Genomic DNA, 19,603 nt, shown 5'->3' on the forward strand with positions numbered 1-19,603 from the left:
GCGTTCCCCATGAAAGTCGGTACACTTAATGTCAGGGGACTGGCAAGTAAGAAGAAGCAGAGCCAGGTGTACCGCCTTTTAACTGAGCACGACATTGACGTCCTGGCAGTGCAGGAAACGAAAATTGACGGGGAAGAGGAGACCGGGAGCATGGTGAGACGTTTCACGTCTAGGTTTTTTGCAGTTGTCGCCCACGCTGTAGGAACGTCTGCGGGTTGTGTCATCTTTGTAAAGAATGTACCGGGACTTGAGGTTCAGGCATAAACGGTGTGTCCTTCGGGTCGATTTGTTTTGGTTGACCTCCTGTACGACAAAACATATTGGCGCATCATTTGTGTGTACGCCCCAAATGCGGTGGATGAGAGGACAGCGTTTTTTCAACGCGTACAAAAGCACTTCAGTTGTGAGAAATGCCTGATCGTAATGGGTGACTTCAATTGCGTCCTGAGGGGCTGTGACAAAACCAGTGCAAGGGCATTTAGGGACAGAAGCACTGAAGTACTCTCAGAAATTATAGACACGTGCAACCTCGATGATGTGGCCGAATGTTTAGAAGGCGAGCGTTGTGTGAAACTCACCCATTTTCAACGGTCAAGCCATGCACGGCTAGATCGCATTTATGTGTCACCGAACGTTATTTCAAAATGCAGTAGCTACAATGTAGTACCGGTATCATTTTCGGATCATTGTTTAGTGAAGTGTGGGATAGGGACAAAGAAACGAGGAAATCAGTTTTCTTGGGAGATGTGGAAATTAAATAATAAGCTCATTACAGACGACATCTTTAGCAGGAAAGTAAACGAAGAAATCAGTAAATTAAAGCCGAGCGGGGAACTGAAAGTATGGCAGCAGTGGGAACTTTGCAAACAACAAATAAAAATAGCAGCAATCGAAAGGTCAAGTTGCATACGACAAGAGGAGAAGCGTGAGGAGGACAATTTAAGATCTTTACTAGCTAGACTTCTCGAAAGTGAAAGCGAAGAGCCTGGCAAATGGATGGATGACATTAGGAAAATAAAAAATAAGATTGAACTCTTTGACGAAGAACGCTATCGTGGCGCACTGGTGCGGGCTAGGGCGCAAGATATAGCTGATGGGGAGACACCTTCAAAACGAGCGCTAGGAATGGAAAAAACGCATGCTCAACGAAACCACATTGAACAGATTGAATGGGGCGGGGCGTTATCTGGAGAAAGCGGGCATATCCAGCAGGCATTTCTTGAATATTATCAGGCGCTGTTTGCAAAGCAAGAAGTGGATGTGAGCGCATTCAAGGAAAAGTTTCTTGGCGCTTTGCCGCGATTAGATGACGAACAGAAAGAAAGGCTGCAGCTGTCGATAACTGCGTCGGAGGTCGAGCAAGCGATAGAAAATTTGAACCTGGGAAAATCTCCTGGACCTGATGGGTTAAGCGCCGCTTTTTACAAAGCATATAAACGCGAAATAGTGCCAGTACTGACAGCAGTTTTTAACGAAGCCTATAAAGAAAATGAATTGCCCCCGTCTTATGGTAAATCCCATACAGTGGTAATCCCTAAATCCGACGACGCAGAAAAGTTAAAGCAGGTCACAGCATATCGTCCTATCGCCCTCACAAACGTGGATTATAAAGTTTTCATGAAGATTTTAGCCTGTACACTACAGTCAGTAATTCAGGATATAGTCGGTCCCCACCAGACGTGTGGGATCAAGGGACGCTCTATTGTTTCCAATATTCATAAAGCGAGGTGTGTGCTGGAATGTTGTGATTACACAAATAGCTGTGTAGCCATCCTTCAGCTAGATCTTGAGAAGGCATTCGATTGTGTTTCGCACGATATCCTGTTCTGCATACTCGACCATGTGAATTTAGGGTCCATTATTTGTGAGGGAGTGGCCTTGGCGTACCGGAGCTGCGCGACAAGATTAATTGTAAATAAGCGTTTGGGGGCCCCCATTAGCCTGCAGCGTTCGGTGCGCCAGGGTTGTCCCCTCAGCCCTCTTCTATTCTGCATTTACATTGAAGCGTTGTGTTTGAATATCATGGAAAGTGAAAAAATTCGAGGATTCCAGCTACAGGCAGCAGAAGTTAAGCTGCTGGCTTATGCGGATGATGTCGCGGTGTTCACAGTGAATCGGGAGGGTATAACCGAGGCCGTGGCATGCGTAAAAGAATTCACCAAGATCACCGGTAGTAAAGTGAATTGGTCAAAGTCCCTGGGGCTTTGGCACGGAGAATGGCCAACGAAGCCCGGCAATTTTGCAAACGTGTCCTGGGTGACGACCCCAGTAAAGTACTTAGGCGTTCCACTGGACGGTTATCGCGATAGCGATTCGTACTGGAAACCACAGACGCAAGCCACGCGTGAAAAGGTGGAAAGGTGGAAAGGGCGACACCTTTCAATTTTCGCAAGGGCCACAGTGTGCAATCTGTTTTTTATGTCTAGGCTGTGGTACGTGATGCAAGTGTTGCATTGTGCAAGGATGAACGTACAGAGACTGCACCGGATCTTTGCCGTTTTTGTGTGGGCTGCGGACTGGGAACGCTGTAGCCGGACCAATTTGTTTAGGCGGGTGAAGGATGGCGGCCTGAGTCTGGGACACTTATTTCTGCGGCAGATTGTAAGCAGATTTTGTTTTGTGCGCGATGTAAGCGATCCGTTTTTGCGCACTGTGTGCCAATTAAGGCTCGGAAATGCACTGCCGGACTTTGTTGTCACAACCGAAAGGTTCTCGGGACGTATTTTTGGTTACTTTAGAGAGGTTGTCGTGAGTGTTCGATTCCTGTCTGTTCGATTTTCGTATGAATATTTATCTTCTGTTAGCAGGAAGAAGTTGTATAAAGATTTGTGCGATGTAGTTCTTCCACAACCTATGTACAAGGCCTTATACAATGGAGGCCAGGGACGCGACGTACTTAAGCGTGTGAAGGCGATGCAGGTGCCGCCAAGTGCAAAAACTTTTTTCTTTAAATTACATACCGGAACACTACCAGTAAAGGAATTCTTGGAAAGGAAGCAGTTATTTCTACCTTGGGGATCACATTGTTTAATTTGTAAACAACCAGAAACAATAGACCACGTTTTTTTGCACTGTTGGGAGGGGGTATACTTTTGGGACATTTTGCAACGGACTTTAAAAAAGGAATTTCCGCTCGACGCTCATGGTATTCGGTACTTGCCTGTAGAGAGTGAGGATGGGACACCATTCGACCTCATTATGCTAATGGGCCTCCATTGTATTTGGCGCTCCAGAATGGCAGGATATCATTGCGATCCTGATGCACGGCCAGCACGGATCTATTTTCGGGAGTGCATGCATAAGTATATTGAAGTTCAGAAACTTGCTCCTGAAGCTCCCGAGTGGCTCGAAAGAGTCGAGCCTTTGGTGACGCTTAAGGAGTTTTAATATGATGATGCCACGCACCCACGGGCGGATAGTGTTGTTAATTATTGCTCATTGTGCTCTGTAAGTGTATTTGTGTGCTGTGGTTCTTGCCGAAGTCAGGCAATAAATAAAAAAAAACAGGTAGTAAAGGCAACAGAAGCGCCGCTATAGCTCAGTGGCAGAGCGCTGGTCTCGTAAACCAGCGGTCGTGAGTTCAATCCTCACTGGCGGCTCGAGGTTGATGTCAATCTCTTTTCCTCTCTTTTTTTTTTCATTAGATGAACTTCCGTGCCCTAATGACTTCTGCAAACTGAGAATATTTGGGCGCGACTCGGCGACGCAGAAAGCGCATGCTTCGCTCACATCCTGGACTGCGCTGTGCATCTGCGAGAGCGCCTGAAACAGGTAGTAAAGGCAACAGAAGCGCCGCTATAGCTCAGTGGCAGAGCGCTGGTCTCGTAAACCAGCGGTCGTGAGTTCAATCCTCACTGGCGGCTCGAGGTTGGTGTCAATCTCTTTTCCTCTCTTTTTTTTTCATTAGATGAACTTCCGTGCCCTAATGACTTCTGCAAACTGAGAATATTTGGGCGCGACTCGGCGACGCAGAAAGCGCATGCTTCGCTCACACCTGGACTGCGCTGTGCATCTGCGAGAGCGCCTGAAACAGGTAGTAAAGGCAACAGAAGCGCCGCTATAGCTCAGTGGCAGAGCGGTGGTCTCGTAAACCAGCGGTCGTGGGTTCAATGCTCACTGGCGGCTCGAGGTTGGTGTCAATCTTTTTCCTCTCTTTTTTTTTCATTAGATGAACTTCCGTGCCCTAATGACTTCTGCAAACTGAGAATATTTGGGCGCGACTCGGCAAAGCAGAAAGCGCATGCTTCGCTTACACCTGGACTACGCTGTGCATCTGCGAGAGCGCCTGAAACAGGTTGTAAAGTCAACAGAAGCGCCGCTATAGCTCAGTGGTTTCTACTTCCGGCCACCGAGCGTGACGGACGCAGGGTCATGAGCTCCCACGGAGCGGCGACAGCGGCCCTTGCCGGCCGCGGAAACAGCCCAAGCAACCACAGATATCCGTCGGACGTACGAGCTAGATCCGAACGTCCTTTGCCGAGATCGGATGTCCATCGGACGTACGAACACAATCCGATTTCGGATATCCGTATTCGTACAACCGCCGGACGTACAGACTGAGTCCGACTTCGTACATCCGTGTGAAAGACGAAGTGTACATCCGGGGGATGTACACGAAAGCATGTTTGCAGGATATACGTGTGTATGGGTAATTCCCTCGACACACAAACGCCACGTTTGAGGTACAGGACTTTTTCAGCGAACACTTCCATAATTTTCTTAGAGGGTTCAAAATATAAGAAAAATTCCTTCAGAAACAATAGGTTAGCAATGACAGATGTATCCATGTGCACCACCCAGTCAACCACGGATATCCGTAGTACGTACGATTAAGATCCGAATCTCCAGTGCCAGGTGGGGATGTCCGTAGGGCATGCCTACGGACGTCCATATCCGGACATACGCATCGGAGATTCGGAGTATGTCCGAAGGACGTTCGTTATCGGATAGCTGGCGGATATCCGCGGACGGACGTCCGACGGGTATCCGTGAATATGCCTGTAGGGATCTGAACTTACATCACATACATATTTTGTTTTTCCTCACATAAAAAAATTAAAAGCAATTCTATTTGCAAATGACAAATTCAGCCGATCAAATTTTTATAGCGGCAATTAGTTGCATATTCGGATTAATCAATTAACATCACTCGAATATGGTGCTGATATGAAAGAACCTGAATTAAACTGCGTGACTTTCTGCGATCAATGCCCTTTTCTCTTCCAGCATTCCGCCGAGGTAACCGAGGCATGCTGCCTTCCATGAAAACTGAACTCCTACCAGAAGCCGCGGCAGAACGACAGGCCTTAAAGTCGATCCAATCCAATCCGTCAGCCACCAGTTTTGTAGCGGGCGGCGCGGTGCCCAACAGCGCGATCTTTGCGTAGTTTTTCGTGGCATCGTGCTTCTTCCGACCTTTATTTTTGCTACAGTATGCGGTTTGTTTGTTCTGCGGTTGCTTGGCTGTGCTATAAATGTGATCAATCACCTATTTGCTCGTCAAGACCTTCTTCTGGACCCGAAGCTGTCGTGAAATAGCCCCGACGTCGTACTGCACCCGACTCTTTGTTGCCTCGGATGAAAGAAGCGGCGTGTTATAACTTGCAAGTAAGTAACTGTGCTTGAAGATTACTTTGATGATGTTGCCGTGGGATGAGCAAAGTGCTGTGGAAGTTACAAGTACGATGCGATAGCTGCCGCAAACGTGTTTGCCCGCGTTCGCGAGCCTGTCGCGAAGCTCCGTAAGCCAGTGCATCGCGCCTCTCTCGTTCTACACTACGAAAAAAATTGAGACGAGGTGTACACGTGCATGGTGTGAATCTTAAGGCAGTTTTACGCAAGTTCTTAATAGCAATAAAACAACGCACGAAAAGGATAATGTCGGGGCTGTGTGTGTTTTGCAGTGATTCGCGACTGATTTCTTATTTTCTTACTGTCTTTGTGGTGTGTATGTGGCCCGCGTGCGGAGTGTATTGGTGCCTAAGTTATGCCATGCCATGGAAAGTGCAGGTAGGTTGAAAATAATGTAAAATTCGTCTACCTTCACAGCTTATCGACTTGTTTCAACATTAGGCTTGTCAAATGGATGTTTCCAGCCATCTACAGCACAGTAATTTGCGCTGTTCAGTAGCATTGTTTTGAAAACTGAAGTGTTCTGTTAAATTTCCGAACTTCAGTCACACGTTAATCACCTATTATCGCTGCGCACTAACTGCAATGAGGCCATGCGGTGCATTGGTGTAGCTTTGTCAATCATGTTCATGCTCATAAGGCTCAGTGCTGAGCAAAGTAGCAGGTCCATATATGGCACACCTAGAGATACATATCCCTGGATTGTGAGCAGACCTCTCTTTCTTACTCCTGTGGAGCTGTGGATCATCAGATTTGTTGTTAGTGCCGGCTGGGTGCTTCATCAGCGAACCTTGTGAGCGGGCTTGTTTCAACAAAGGCCATGTTTTGCTGCATCATGACGTCTACGTTATGTTGAAAAAGTGCAGTACAGGTTGCTCTCTCATATTTTGTGTCCTTGGCCATGCAGTATGGATGTGACTGACCTATGACCTGTGTTACCTGAGAGTACAGCAGTAGCTTACAGGTAAGTTTGAACTACGGTGCAAATTTCTTCCTTTCATATGATTTATACTTTCTTTTTCTTTGCTCTGTGCAGTAGAGGGCATCTGGCTATAGTGCAGTGTGCTTGTACAATGGTGGATAAAAGTTTTCGGGATGCGAGTTCCTGGAAAAAAATTCTGTACTGTGCTGTTAGCCAGAGCAGTTTAATGAGGGGAGATAGATGTTCGAACTTATTCAACAAGTTTCAGCTGACTGCGTAGTGAGGCAATGTAAAAATAAATATTTTTCTGAAAATCCACGTCCTACAAACTTTTCTCTACTGAGCCTTGTGTTAACCACTAAGTCATCAGGTAGCCTGCAGGTGTGTGTTGAGGGTTCCTATTCTCACACTTGAATTTTTTGGACATTTCAGTATGGATGTGATTGCCTGTGGGAGTACCTGTAGTGTCTTGCACTGCAAACACATTGTTCATGCACTGGCACAAAGCTGTCTGCAGTGGGGTGTATCTCTTCTTTTATGTTTGCAGTGTATTTAAGCAAAATATATTGCATTTCAAGAAATATTTTCGCCTCTGTTGGTTACTACATAAGAGTTGTGCAAGATTTAAACTTGTTCTCGTAGCTACAGATGCCTAACCTTAAAACTATTTGTTGCAGAAACAGTCATAATGAAATATATGTGCAGTCTGAGGAACACTGCACTCCTTACGCACCTGCCCATCACCTCTGAATACATGAACGGCTTTTATAATTTGACAGAACTCAAGAATGAAGTGGCGAATGCCTACCATCCAGTGGCATTGACCAGTTCTCAGACGTTGTAGTTATTTCCTTAACGTGAAATCCCAGGTGGCTCGCATGTATCTCCGTGAAATGTAATTAATCGCCACATCATGAAAACCAGTCGATGGCATTGGCTGGAGGGCTTTTGTTGAGGGGCATTCGCTGCTGCATTCTTGAATTGCATCCTACTATAGTGGCAAAAGTTCATATGGCACGCGAAATTCTTGAGGCTTTTATGATCAATAAGAAGGGAAGCACTTGTGTTAGCGACTCCTCAGTATCCCTCCGTAGAAATGAAGTGTCCTTTCTTGACAGTTTTTTGTAACGCCATGTGCTGTGCATCTTTTCAGCCCTGCATTTCCAGCGGCTGTCTGTTTGTTTTAGGCGGGTTGTTAACTTTGTTACTGTTTTTTGCTTTCCGTTTTGTTGTTTCTCGGGTTCTGACTGCTTTTGCTTAATACGTTTGACTCTGCCTTTGCTACGATTGTATTTTTTATTTTCTTGACTGCTTTTGCTTCTCTTGTTTGACTCTGCCTTTGCTACGATTATTTGACTCTGCTTTTGCTACGAGATGGCCTGCTCAAAGTTCTGTTATCAAAATCTTTGTTTTTCCTGCAGAGGTTAAGGGTTTTTTTCTTTTTTCTTTTATCCTGATGTTGCTGTTTCTTTTCCACGTGTTGGGTTCTGAGCGATTATGCGATTAGTGTCATGCCTGAGCTGTATGTTTAAATATGCCTCCTTTCCATGCAATAAAACAGTTGGTAGTGTGCGCATGTGGTGTCCCCTCTCCTGTTGTGTTCTTCTTGTTGCGCCGCCGTTCATTTCTTCGTTCATATTAGATGAAGGGAAGGGAGATGAAGGGCCTCTGTTATGTTCCACTACTTCTTCACAAGCTTCTTAATGAAATGTTCTTGCTTAATGCGTGCAAAGCTGTTAAACTGTCTATTTTCAAATTCTTCCAGCCCTAACACTCCTGACCGCAAATTGTCCCATGCCGATTTTCTTCGTGCCTTTACAAGTCTTTTTTTTAACTTCGTCGCCTGTTTGAAAATTTATCTTCATTATTACTATTTCAGTAATATGCAGGGAAACATAAATGTAGTGTTATCTTTTCTCATGCAACCAGTGGGAAAAAAATTGCGTGCTCTCGTGTTTTGTGTCTTTTTTTTCAGACCTTTGCAACCCGAAGGTAACATACCTCTGCAAGCCGTGGTTGGCACGGTGACATTGTAGATTATTAGCTTGATTTTGTTGTGTGTGCTATATGCATTGTAAACTCTTGTGCACCTCTTATCTCATCATAGAGTTGCATTATCATAGAGTTGCATTACTATGTGGCAGCAAGGCTGGAGAAACTACGGGTCAAAATTATGCAATTCTCTTGATATTGTCTTTCATTAATGTTTTTACTTACAGTATCTCGCACTTAAATATTTGCTTAACCATTCAGTAAAAGTATTCTATTTGTGTTTTGGTTTGTTTTTCAGAGCATCCCTTTTTGGAATACCAAGTTCAACCATGAGAGTACTGCCTGCACGCAGTAACCTTTCCTATTGCATGAAACTTCTGCCGGTATGACGTGAATAGCCTGTTGTGCTACTGTTCTGCTATAGCAGGCTGCAATACGGAGCAGCAGTCTACATGTAAGTTCGTAGTGTTAAAATTTCCAACTCCACAAATGCATTTTTCACTTTTTCCTTTTGCAGTGTGTCTGTGGATGGCTCGTGAAATTGATTGTTGCAAATGTGCCACATCGTAGTGTGAACAGGTATGTATTACTTGCAGTGTAAGTGCATGTTGCTCACTCTCACAGCCTGTCCACTTGTTCCCTCAGTATTGCTGCACGGACGTGGCCAGCCCATTCAGAGCAACTATGTAATAGTTTGCACTACAAAGCAGCAGTCTACATGTAAGTTAAAAGTATGTTGAAATTAATTTTTCATTTTTTTTTTGCAGCGTGTATGTGGACAGCTCGTGCAATTGATTGTTGCAAATGTGCCACATCATAGTGTCAACAGGTATGTATTAGTTGCAGTGTAAGTGCATGTTGCCCACTCACAACCTGTCCACTTGTTCCCTCAGGGTTGCTGCACGGACGTCACCAGCCCATTCAGAGCAACCGTGTTGTAGCTTGCGCTACAGAGCATTGGTCTACATGTAAGTTCGAAGTGTGTTGAAGTTATCAGCTCTCCTCATGCACTCATCATCTTTTCCTTTGCAGCACATGTGTGGACGGTTCGTGCAATTGATGGTCGCGAATGTGCGACATAGTCAGCAGGTATGTTCTAGCTATAGTATTTTTTATTATGATCTTCAGTGGCAGTACCTTGAATTGCAAAAATCATGTACCCTTTCAGTGACACTATTTTTGCATTTTTGTTTGTTTTCTTGGGAAAAACTTTTTTACAACAGGTTCAACATGAGAATACAACCTGCATACAGTAACCCGTCCTATTGCATGGGACCTCTTCCAGCGTCAAACGTGAAGAATGCCTCTTGAAGGTTGAAAGCATGTATTAATGTCTTTAATAAAATTGTTTGATTTTAAGACAACTTGCTTTGTGTTTGGTTGCTTCCTATAGGCATATGCATTTGACGTACGATGAGGCCTGTGCCTGATATAGAACACTTTGTCGGCTTGTATGGAAACTCATTTAGTGTATGACAGTTATATTAGTGGCTGCAGTCACCCAGGCCTGCAACATGCCAATGTCCTCTTTAGATCCGCGGCGGATATCCGCGGATATCCGAATCGGATGTCCGTGGGAGATCTTTCCAGTTACAAATGTACCTCCGTCGGACGTCCCTCGGAGATCCGTCGGAGATCGGCGGATCTCCCACGGATATCCGTACATCCGTTAAGGGACGTACATCGTACGTCCGCTGGACGTACAGCGGTTGATTGGGCATCCTGATTATATTAAATAAAATTTGCCAGTTGTATTTTAATTAACATATTCTTGTGGTTAGTCAATTACTTCAGTTAAGGCGTGGCCAAAACAATGCCGTTGCAGTTACTGAAAAGGAAAAAGTCACTCTTTTACTCTGCGGCATGAGGGTGTAAGCACTTTTTTCACACAAATCCGAAATTGAGTGCATGAGGCACAAAAAGTTTAGTGTATACTGATGATGTGATATAGTGAGTGCGGCACTAGTTTGAAATGGCTGTTTTATTGCGTCACGACACGCATTTCCTTGCACACCACTACTGTAAAAAATAAAAAACCAGGCCTCTGCAGATGCATTCTTTTCCATGCATCAAGCAGTTGTAGCCTTTTCCTTACCAGCCGCTTGCTGGCGCCGCCTACGTTAGGGAGCCTGAAGGGCATTGTTAAGGCACGGCTGGGGAGAGAGAGGACAGTGAGTGCGTGTGTACAGTGAACTAGAATAGGGGTAGTGGGCTCACTGGCCAGGCTGGAGTGAAGCCACCGGTGTGACAAAACGGCAGCGGCGCCGTGGCGGCACTGCTGTCGTGTTCACTGTAGTTCACTGCAGGACGGCCGGGGGAAACCGGTCCAAGCATATGCGGGATAAAAGGCCGCGTTATTGCCAAAGATCGTGCTTGCGCGGAGTAAACTAGCTTGCATCATGTGTTTTGCTCAACATTAGCAGATGAAGGTTTAATGAAATCTTCATCCGCGCGAAGGCAGGGCGGGTCTAGCGCGTGGAGCGCAGCGGCCACCACTTTGAGATTCCGAGAACTCATCGGCTCGAATTGCGAACACGACGCTCAGTACCGTCCTACCAGCGCGACTTTAAGCAAATGCTTTGAGCACACCAGTTCGGCTACGGCGTGTCGCATTATTTTTGCAAAGTATTAAAGACAAAGATCGTTTCAGACCATTGCCAATGACTGCTGTGAAATTATACGCATGCTCGCAAATCCAACCCTGGCGTTCCACAACCTTGCAGTTAATTTCGCGACTCGTTCATGCTTTTTGATTAGCTTGTACCCACCATTCCTTTGAATTTGCATGCAGTAACTGCTCTGCCATAGCATCAGCCCAAGGGCTAATTTTCAGCAGATTTGAAATGAAACAGTACACAAAGCCATCAACTTCAAATTGGGCAAAGACAAATTTATTTACATTGTTTGCGATAAGCACAGAGGGAAAGTAACTGTGGCAGTGCTTCAGCTACGGATCAACTTCAAGTGCTTGGCCCGTTCACGTCTGCCTCTCAGTATTCACTCCTTTCACAAGCCTGGCTACAATGATAAATTTTACAATTTCCTTCGAAACAACTTCTGTGTGAAGATGGCAACCGACCTCTTTACACAACCTTGCCGTGACCACGTCCAGCACATCAAGGATGCTCTCTGAATGGAGTTGGCTTTGGCTGAAGCATTCGGTAGAAAGGTTCTCAAGCTTCAGCACAAAATCATACAGCTGTGTGGAAGGGTAGATGAGTCCTCCCCTGTCGCAGTATCTTGTGTACCTTGCCAGCTGAAAACTGTCATCAGTAGCTGGCATAGTTAGGAGGCTAATGCAGCTTTCACACTTTGCCTTCATAACAAATTTTCGTACTACATAGCCTGCAATATGAAAGACTAGTCATGAGTCACTCTTGACTATGTGCTGACTATGATCATGGCACGCTCCAGCTTGATCAACTGACAACTTCACTGCAGTTCCTGCTGGCATGCGACGTTCGTGTATCTCGGCAGAGTCTTTACCTCCCACATCAAGCAAGGAGGCCAACAGAGAATCTTCACAGTTTCCCTGAGAAATTCATTTCACCAAGCCATAAAATGAAAGGCAGTTTACTATGATTAAAAACTGCGTCGGTGTCGGGTGCTCACTACTGCCGGATATGATTGTCTTATGATGCTGAAAAGGTTCTCCAGTGGGTCTTGACATAGCTTAGATGTCATCAAGTACTTATATTTCAGCTTTTCTGTGAGGTAAGTCAGCAATTGTAGAATGCTTGCATGGCCGGTATTGCCACCCGGCGCGAAGCAATGGTTCTGCCGGCGACCGGGAATTTTTTTTTCCTTTCCTGAACACTCTCGCGATTTGTCCAGGATGCTGATCCTTGCCTTGCAAGTTCGTGGGACACGAAATAATATTCTAAGCACGTCAGTGAATCCGCCAAATCAAGCACAAACTGAGCACAGCACACAACGACGACCAACGCGAAACAGCCAAAGCGCGAGACCGCGCCTACTTGTGCCGCGCCGACTACAGTGTTCGGAACAGCGGCGGCGCCTAGCGGACAAACGGGAAACTAAAAAATGTCGACACCAGCGGCTTCACCTCGGCCTATGGAGGCGCGGCGCAGTGAGCACACTACCCAATATTCTAGTTCACTGTAGCGTGTGTGTGTGTCGGGCATGGAGGAAGGAAAAAAAGGTGTCGGGGGAAGGCGGCTCGTCAGCGTGTGTTCTTGACGGACATTCCCGTGAGTTTTGTGCGACAACCGTGCGTTTCCTTTTTGTTTTCTCTGTATCACGTTAAATGTGCAAAGTCATTAAAACCCTTCTTTTATATATTTCTAACCGGCTTCCCGACGTGTGAGACGGTATAGAGACTGGGTGCTGTGGGGCCTCCATTAAAACATGTATCACCGAGCTTCCTGTGCACTTCATGCAGTTTCATTTTCCCTCATGCTCAGGAGTGTTAAGTAATTTTTGTTTTCAAATAATCTATAATCTGTTATTTTAAAGTTATTAGCTATGTAATTAAGACGATTCCTACAGCATTCTATGGCCACTGAATCTGTTGGACTGTCCATCAAATAGTTTTTCTCCTTCAGGAACTATTTTAAGAGTGTTAATTGAAAAACATTGGTATAGTACAGGCGACTTTTTTTGTGGGAATGTGTCCCAAAAGAAGCAGATCTCTGGAAGGAAAGTGCCCATATAAATTATGTCCTATGTAGGCTCAATTGCATTAAAACAGGTATGCTTCTGGGAAGTGATTTGCTCCAGCCAAGCATTTGGTGAAGTTTCTGAAAATAGGCACTGAACAATATGACCTATGGTACTGTAGCACAACTCCTGTGGTGGTCAACGGACTGTTTATCATATTCTGCCAAATAATGCAACTTGTTTATCTATAGCAACAGTGAAGGGACCAGCAAATAATGCCAGATGGGATTTAACGTCACTCAAGAATATGGCTACTTTAGTCATTCATACCATATCAGCAGAATTATGCTCTATGATGCTCAGCTTTTTTCGCAATCCGCCAACGGAAGTTTTATTAAGGCGAAAGCCTTTAATGTCTCAATTGTTTTCGACAGAAAGTTGTCAGCAGAGGCATCACGCTTTTGACAGGTGTTCACAGAGATATGTGAAACAGCTAGTTACTGCGCAATTCCCTTTCCTCAAATACAATTTTCACTACGGCCCCTCTTTCACCATCACTTCCTGTACAGTGGGGTTCAGGTGTCGGTTTGGTTGGTTGGTTTATGGGGTTTAACGTCCCAAAGCGACTAAGGCTATGAGAGACGCCGTAGTGGAGGGCTCCGGAAATTTCGACCACCTGGGGTTCTTTAACGTGCACTGACATCGCACAGTACACGGGCCTCGAATTTCTCCTCCAAAGAAATTCAGCCGCAGCGGCCGGGATCGAACCCGCGTTTTTCGGGCCAGCAGCCGAGCACCATAGCCACTGAGCCACCGCGGCGGCTATAAGGTTCAGGTGTCCATCCAGATGACAGAGAACTACTGCACCATTTCCTTTCCTCAAAAAGCGTTGCGTTAGGCATCCCACCGAACGGGTGTGGCATTAAGTGCCATGGACTCCCGGCAGCGCTACAACAGGCTGTCGCGTTGCACTCCTATAAAACGAAGCTTAGATGTCATTAATTAGCAGCTAATCAGTAATTAACCATTAATTAGTCATTGTGTGACGTCATCCAGTGGTGACATCACCAATGCCACAGAGGCAGTCAAAGTGGTGCGGAAAACGCTTTCGCCTCTACGCACTTGACAGTCAAAGTGCCCCCTGAATTTTTTCTAGCCCGTTATGTGAATAGTTTCCCCCTGAGCACGCTCAGCATTAAGGATGTGTACTGACATGTGATTGTTCACTACCCTACAGTCATAGTCATGACAATGCCAGATGTAGACAACAAATTTATATGCACTTGTGGAACGGTCGTTTTTACACTGTCAGTGCTGATGAATCAGTAACCTTGCCACAACGTTCCTTGGCACGCCGCAGCCATTCACTGATCCGGAGGTCCACGTCCTCATGAGTGGCACTTTGGTGATGTCTTGTACGTCTCACTGCATCTGAAATGACAGGAAGATTTAAAATTGTAGATAAAACTTGTTGGCATAGTCATTCTGCATTGTTTCAGCACTGCCAAATTCAGAGGAACAGCAGCCTTCAAGAACATGTACTTGCCAAAAATGATCCTCCGCAGTTTGAGGTCCCGAAACACCTCCTTCCCTTTCCTGCCATGCACTCTAAAATTTGATGCAGTCTCATCGGACATAAGGTGACAAAGCATGGAGCGCACAGTGTTTTGCAGCGTCCGTGCACCAAACGAAGCCAGCTCGACCACCTAGAAAGAATTTTTGAAGGTTATCACTGAAGATGTGCAAAGAGCAACGCTAACAAGTTAAAACAAACAGCTACTTAAAATAGAATAGCACTTACCAAAGCTTCACTCATGGTGTCTGTGAGGCTGGCATCGAAAGATTGCACAGCTTTTACTGTCGAAAGGGGATCTTGCAGCATTGGCTCAGGGTTCTTTTCTGTGGGCTCTGTCTTCTGCAACAATGTTCCAATGGCATCCATTATTTCAGACTGAGTGTGCCTTAGTATATTTAAAGAGGTAATCACGCGGCGCTGAAAATCTGTAAGTAAAATATTGTCACACCCTTCGTAAATTTGTGTCTAGCATAGAAGCACTCACCAGCACAGCTCAGCCCTGTGCTGCAGCATGGCTGGACATCTGAAAGTCAACGTATGACACCAGTTTAGTGCTTTTGGAGCTCAAACCAGATAACTTGCAAGAAAAAAATAGCTTACGATCACTCCTTGGTTGCGATGCCTCGGTGCCTCGATGTGCTGAAACAAAGATCCGCTATGTGGCGCCGCCCTGGTTAGCTGGCTGGCTATCGTGCTCCGTTTATCACCTGCCCCTGGCCTGGTCTAGGGCCTTGGCCGCCCCTGGATTTACACTCCATCGCGTCAGGAAGACATCCGCACCACGAGGACACCATTCGCATCACGGCCCGCTGTCGAGCTGGCGCTCCAAGCGCCTCCAAAAATCTGCTGCGGCGCGGCGCCTCACTAACCCTAACGCGCCGCGCCTGCACCTCTGGCATGCAGCGTCTCAACAAGCCCCTGAAGCCGAGACCCACCCATACCTCGCCAGTGTCAACTTCTTCCGACGCGGCCGCCGCGGGGCCTACTCCAACCACGCTTACAGCCATGTCTCAACCGGCTGCGTTCAACACCGGCCACACCACCGCGCCCATTCCCGTCGCGTTCACCGACGCTGGGAGCTCCGAATCGACAGCTGCAACGCAGCCGGCAGCGTTCGTCACCGCCGCGGCGTCCACTGCTGGCCAACTCCACGCATTAAGGGAAGCCAAGAGCTTCGGGCCCACAGACGCATCGCAGTCGACTGCGTTCGTCGCCGCCGCCAGTGCCGCCGCACCTACTCGGACCACACTTCCCGCTGACAGCAAGTCCAGCACCTTGGTACCTGCGTCGCAGATTGCGGCTCAGGGTGACGACACAGCAGACATGGACCTTACGGCGTCCCCGGTCGACGGCCATCTCATTCCGGCCCCTGAGGTCGGCTGGACCACCATCGGTGCCTGCCGTAAGCCTGCCTCCGCCACCCGGCCCCGCACCGAGCTCATCACAGTTGGCATCCAGCTTCCCCCTGGCACCCTCAACCCCAAGATACCGCTCTACGACGTCCTCGCCGCAGTCGTCTCCGCTGCACAACTGTCCTCCGAGAGCAGTGCGGAGATTACCCTTCAGGCCAAGCCAGCCCAAAGCCTCGTCTTTTTAAAAACTCATTCCCCTCTCACCGCCCACCTCCTGCTTTCTATCACGCATCTTCAGCTTCACGGTAAGCCTATCACCATTAAAACATATGCCCCTAATCCTCCCATCTCATGCCTCGGCGTCATCCATAACGTCGGTGGCCACTTCACCCCGGATGACCTCATGCATGATATCGAATCATTCAAAACCGATATTCTTGCTGCTCGTATGATGGGCACCACTCAGTCGGTGCTCATAACTTTCGCTGGAACCGTAATCCCCCACTTTGTGTATTTCAAACGCGTTGCCTTCCGGTGCCGTCCCCATAAGCCTAAGCCTCCCACCTGCACCCGTTGTCTCGCTCTTGGACACCGCGCCCACCAGTGTCCACAGCACAGCGTTCCGGCAAAGTGCCGTCGCTGTGCTGCTCCTCTACCCGCCGACCCTTCCGCTCATGTTTGTGCCCAGCCCTGGTGCGTTCATTTCCAGGTAAACACCCACTCCTCCCTCGACCCCACTTGCCCCTTTCTCCTCGGTAAACAACGCGAGTGTGCCAAAGCTGCGTACCTACGACGCCTAGCTTTGCGCCGGGCCACGCAACCCACCCCCTCCTCCTCATCTAATCATGAACCTCCGTCAGCTCCGGTCACGTCACCACCAGGCTCCTACGCCGCCAAAGTTAAAGGCTCCTCGGTTCCAGCGTCCCTTTCCAGCGTCTCTTCCACTGCACCACCCTCTCCATCCCTGACTGACGAGAGCCGCTCCTTCGACCTCCGGCTCGCTATGCTGGAACGCCAGCAGCGAGAGCAACAGCGAATTTCCCACGACCTACAACAACAGATCCACGCCTTGACCCAAACCCTCCAGACAACCACCTCCTCTCTTACCTCCCAGCTTACCAAGCTAAATGAGCACCTTGCCACACTCACCACTCCCTCCTCCACCGCCCAGGTCGCCCCTTTGGCTGATCTTCTCGAAACCACCACACAGGCACACCACACTCGCTTGGTTCAGCTAGAGACATCGGTTCTGCAGATTCTTACCACCCTCCAAGCACAATCCAAACAATTAGAATCCTTCACTTCTACGCTCCAATCCCTGCATGAGTCACTGCCCCCGGCCAAAAAGAAGGAACGCGTACCCTCACGAAGTTCTACCTCTACACTATCATAATGGCTTTTGGCGAGGACCTCGAGATTGTGCAGTGGAACTGCCGAAATCTGTGCCATAATAAGACCCCCCTCCACCAGTATCTACTCGCCCGCCCCTCCCTGCCCCATTTTCTCCTTCTCCAGGAGACCCGGACGGCCCGCACTGTCCCAGGCTACCGTGCCTACCATGCCGCTACGGCCACACCACTTGCGTCTATTTATGTACGTAGCGACGTGCTCGTGGAGCCACTTGATATCCCCTCCGTCCTTCTTAAATATTTAGTTGGTGTGGTCTATTACCACCCTTCTTCCCGCGTCTCACTCGCCCTTTTGTCTTTCTACAACCCCCCTGTTACCTCCTCTTTATTTTCCGCCCTGGGCAAGTTCCTTCACTCTCTTCCTTCTAACTCCCATCTCCTCTTTGGTGGTGACTTTAATGCCACTCACACACTCTGGGGCTACCCTCAAACCCTTAAACCCGGCCGCCTCCTCCACTGTCTGGCCCAGGAACGCCACCTCACCCTTCTCAATACTCCTGGCTCCCCTACTCGAGCGGGCACTGCCTCACAGCGTCCCACGACACCCGATCTCACTTTCTCTCGGGGTTCACTTTCATTTCACTGGCAAGTGACAGCCGAAACTCTTCTCAGTGACCACTATCTTGTCCACATTTCCACCTCTCTTTCCCACATCCCTCGAAGTCATCCGGTCACTCATACTGACTGGCACGCCTTCCGCGCTAATCTCTCCTCTGACTCCTTTCAATCCTACGACGACTGGACGTCGCGCATCACTGCAGCGCTCACGTCCAGTAGCCGTCGTGTTCGCTCTTATTACCCAGTCCCAGACCCAGATCCTCACCTACTCCGTTTATGGCGTCGCCGTAAACGTCTTCAACGCTCCTTCCGCTGCCAACCCCACAATGCCCAACTTTCTTCCCGGATCACTGCTCTGCGGGCCGAGATCGTCGCCCACTGCGCCTCACTCGAGCACTCTCGTTGGAGTGCTCCCAGCAAACCAAAAACCTCTCAGAGACGTCTAGCTAGACGTCTCAGAGAGGTTTTTGGTTTGCTGGGCTCTTTGTGACCGTCTTGACTCTGCATTGCACTCGCGATCCACATGGTCTCTCTTCAAATCCCTCCTTGGCACTAAGCCTGCCCTTGCTCCCACTCTAGCTAAAGCCCTCACTCAAGGAACTCCCTCCGATGTTTTTGATCAGCTCGCCTCTCTCTATCTCCCGCCCCCTCTGGCACCCTCCTACCCGGTGTACTGCGGTGGACCTAACCCCGATCTGGACCAATCCTTCACTCTCCGGAAGCTCGAATCGGCTCTGGCTGCTAATGCTACACGCTCGGCTCCCGGTGAGGATGCCATTACATACACCACACTTCGCAACCTTCCTGACTGCGCCAAAGAATTCCTCCTTAAAACCTACAATGATGCATGGGACAGCGGCTGCCTGCCCAGCTCCTGGACCTGCTCCCTCATTTCTATGATTCCAAAGCCGGGCAAGCCTCCCTCTCTATCTAACATCCGCCCAATCTCCCTGACATCATGTGTTGGTAAGACCCTTGAGCGAATGGCCCTGACTCGCCTCTCTAATTTTCTCGAGACGAGGGAGTTCTTTCCTCATTCTCTCATCGGCTTCCGACGCCACGTCTGTGCACAGGACATGTTTCTAGTTCTCCAGCACACGTTTCTGTCACCTACCCCCACTCAAATTCACGCACTTGTGACCGTCGATGTTCGCAAGGCCTTCGACGGTGTTTGCCACGACCACTTCCTTTCCCAAATCTCCTCCCTAGACTGTGGCTCCCGCATGTACTGTTATATCCGCTCATTCCTCTCTAAACGTGTCGCTCGCTTTCGAGTCGACACCTATCTGTCCGACCCCCACAACCTCACCCGAGGCACTCCTCAAGGTGCTGTTCTCTCTCCTACCCTTTTCAATCTTGCTATGGCCCCTCTCGCCTCCCATCTAGCTGAAATTCCCGACCTGCATCATATATTTTACGCCGATGACATCACTCTCTGGTGTTCGTCTGGGTCTCCCGGTCACGTACAGGACACCCTGCAACATGGCCTAGATCTAATCGACTCCTTTCTCACCACTGCTGGCCTCTCTCCTGCTCCTGAAAA

At 48.1% G+C, this 19,603-nt stretch overlaps 1 protein-coding gene, 1 long non-coding RNA gene and 2 other non-coding genes across 6 annotated transcripts; 3 read left to right on the forward strand and 1 right to left on the reverse strand.

The window, feature by feature from the left end:
• Nucleotides 1-3,527: 3,527 nt before the first annotated feature.
• Nucleotides 3,528-3,599, forward strand: TRNAT-CGU (transfer RNA threonine (anticodon CGU)). Its single transcript has one exon. It is a non-coding gene; the product is annotated as a tRNA-Thr (tRNA).
• A 192-nt stretch (nucleotides 3,600-3,791) lies between these two features.
• Nucleotides 3,792-3,863, forward strand: TRNAT-CGU (transfer RNA threonine (anticodon CGU)). The gene has a single exon. It is a non-coding gene; the product is annotated as a tRNA-Thr (tRNA).
• A 1,483-nt stretch (nucleotides 3,864-5,346) lies between these two features.
• LOC149345063 (uncharacterized) lies at nucleotides 5,347-9,909 on the forward strand. 3 transcript variants are annotated; one of them, XR_016283241.1, is made up of 6 exons: nucleotides 5,347-5,607; nucleotides 6,539-6,595; nucleotides 8,844-8,999; nucleotides 9,063-9,124; nucleotides 9,313-9,634; nucleotides 9,769-9,909. It is a non-coding gene; the product is annotated as an uncharacterized LOC149345063 (long non-coding RNA). The 3 variants fall into 3 exon arrangements; XR_016283242.1 differs by lacking the exon at nucleotides 6,539-6,595; XR_016283243.1 differs by lacking the exons at nucleotides 5,347-5,607; nucleotides 6,539-6,595 and adding an exon at nucleotides 6,644-7,422.
• A 4,644-nt stretch (nucleotides 9,910-14,553) lies between these two features.
• Nucleotides 14,554-16,784, reverse strand: LOC149345064 (uncharacterized). The gene is made up of 5 exons (XM_089547359.1): nucleotides 15,342-16,784; nucleotides 15,226-15,264; nucleotides 14,967-15,166; nucleotides 14,708-14,871; nucleotides 14,554-14,596 (listed from the first exon to the last, which is right to left on the reverse strand). The coding sequence occupies exons 3-5, from the start codon at nucleotides 15,105-15,107 to the stop codon at nucleotides 14,554-14,556; spliced, it is 348 nt and encodes a 115-aa protein (XP_089403485.1). The 5' UTR covers nucleotides 15,108-15,166; nucleotides 15,226-15,264; nucleotides 15,342-16,784.
• Between the last annotated feature and the right edge of the window lie 2,819 nt (nucleotides 16,785-19,603).

The sequence above is a fragment of the Amblyomma mixtum genome, chromosome 5 (assembly GCF_055824585.1).
Source record: "Amblyomma mixtum isolate Tamu chromosome 5, ASM5582458v1, whole genome shotgun sequence".
NCBI lineage: Eukaryota > Metazoa > Arthropoda > Arachnida > Ixodida > Ixodidae > Amblyomma > Amblyomma mixtum.

Bases quoted from the DNA above. Each gene is read 5' to 3' on its own strand.
- LOC149345064 (XM_089547359.1), bottom strand. From the start codon at position 15,107: ATGGATGCCATTGGAACATTGTTGCAGAAGACAGAGCCCACAGAAAAG. The intron at 14,872-14,966 runs GTAAGTGCTATT...AATTCTTTCTAG, and splicing joins ACACCATGAGTGAAGCTTTG to GTGGTCGAGCTGGCTTCGTT. The intron at 14,597-14,707 runs GTACATGTTCTT...CTGTCATTTCAG, and splicing joins CGGAGGATCATTTTTGGCAA to ATGCAGTGAGACGTACAAGA.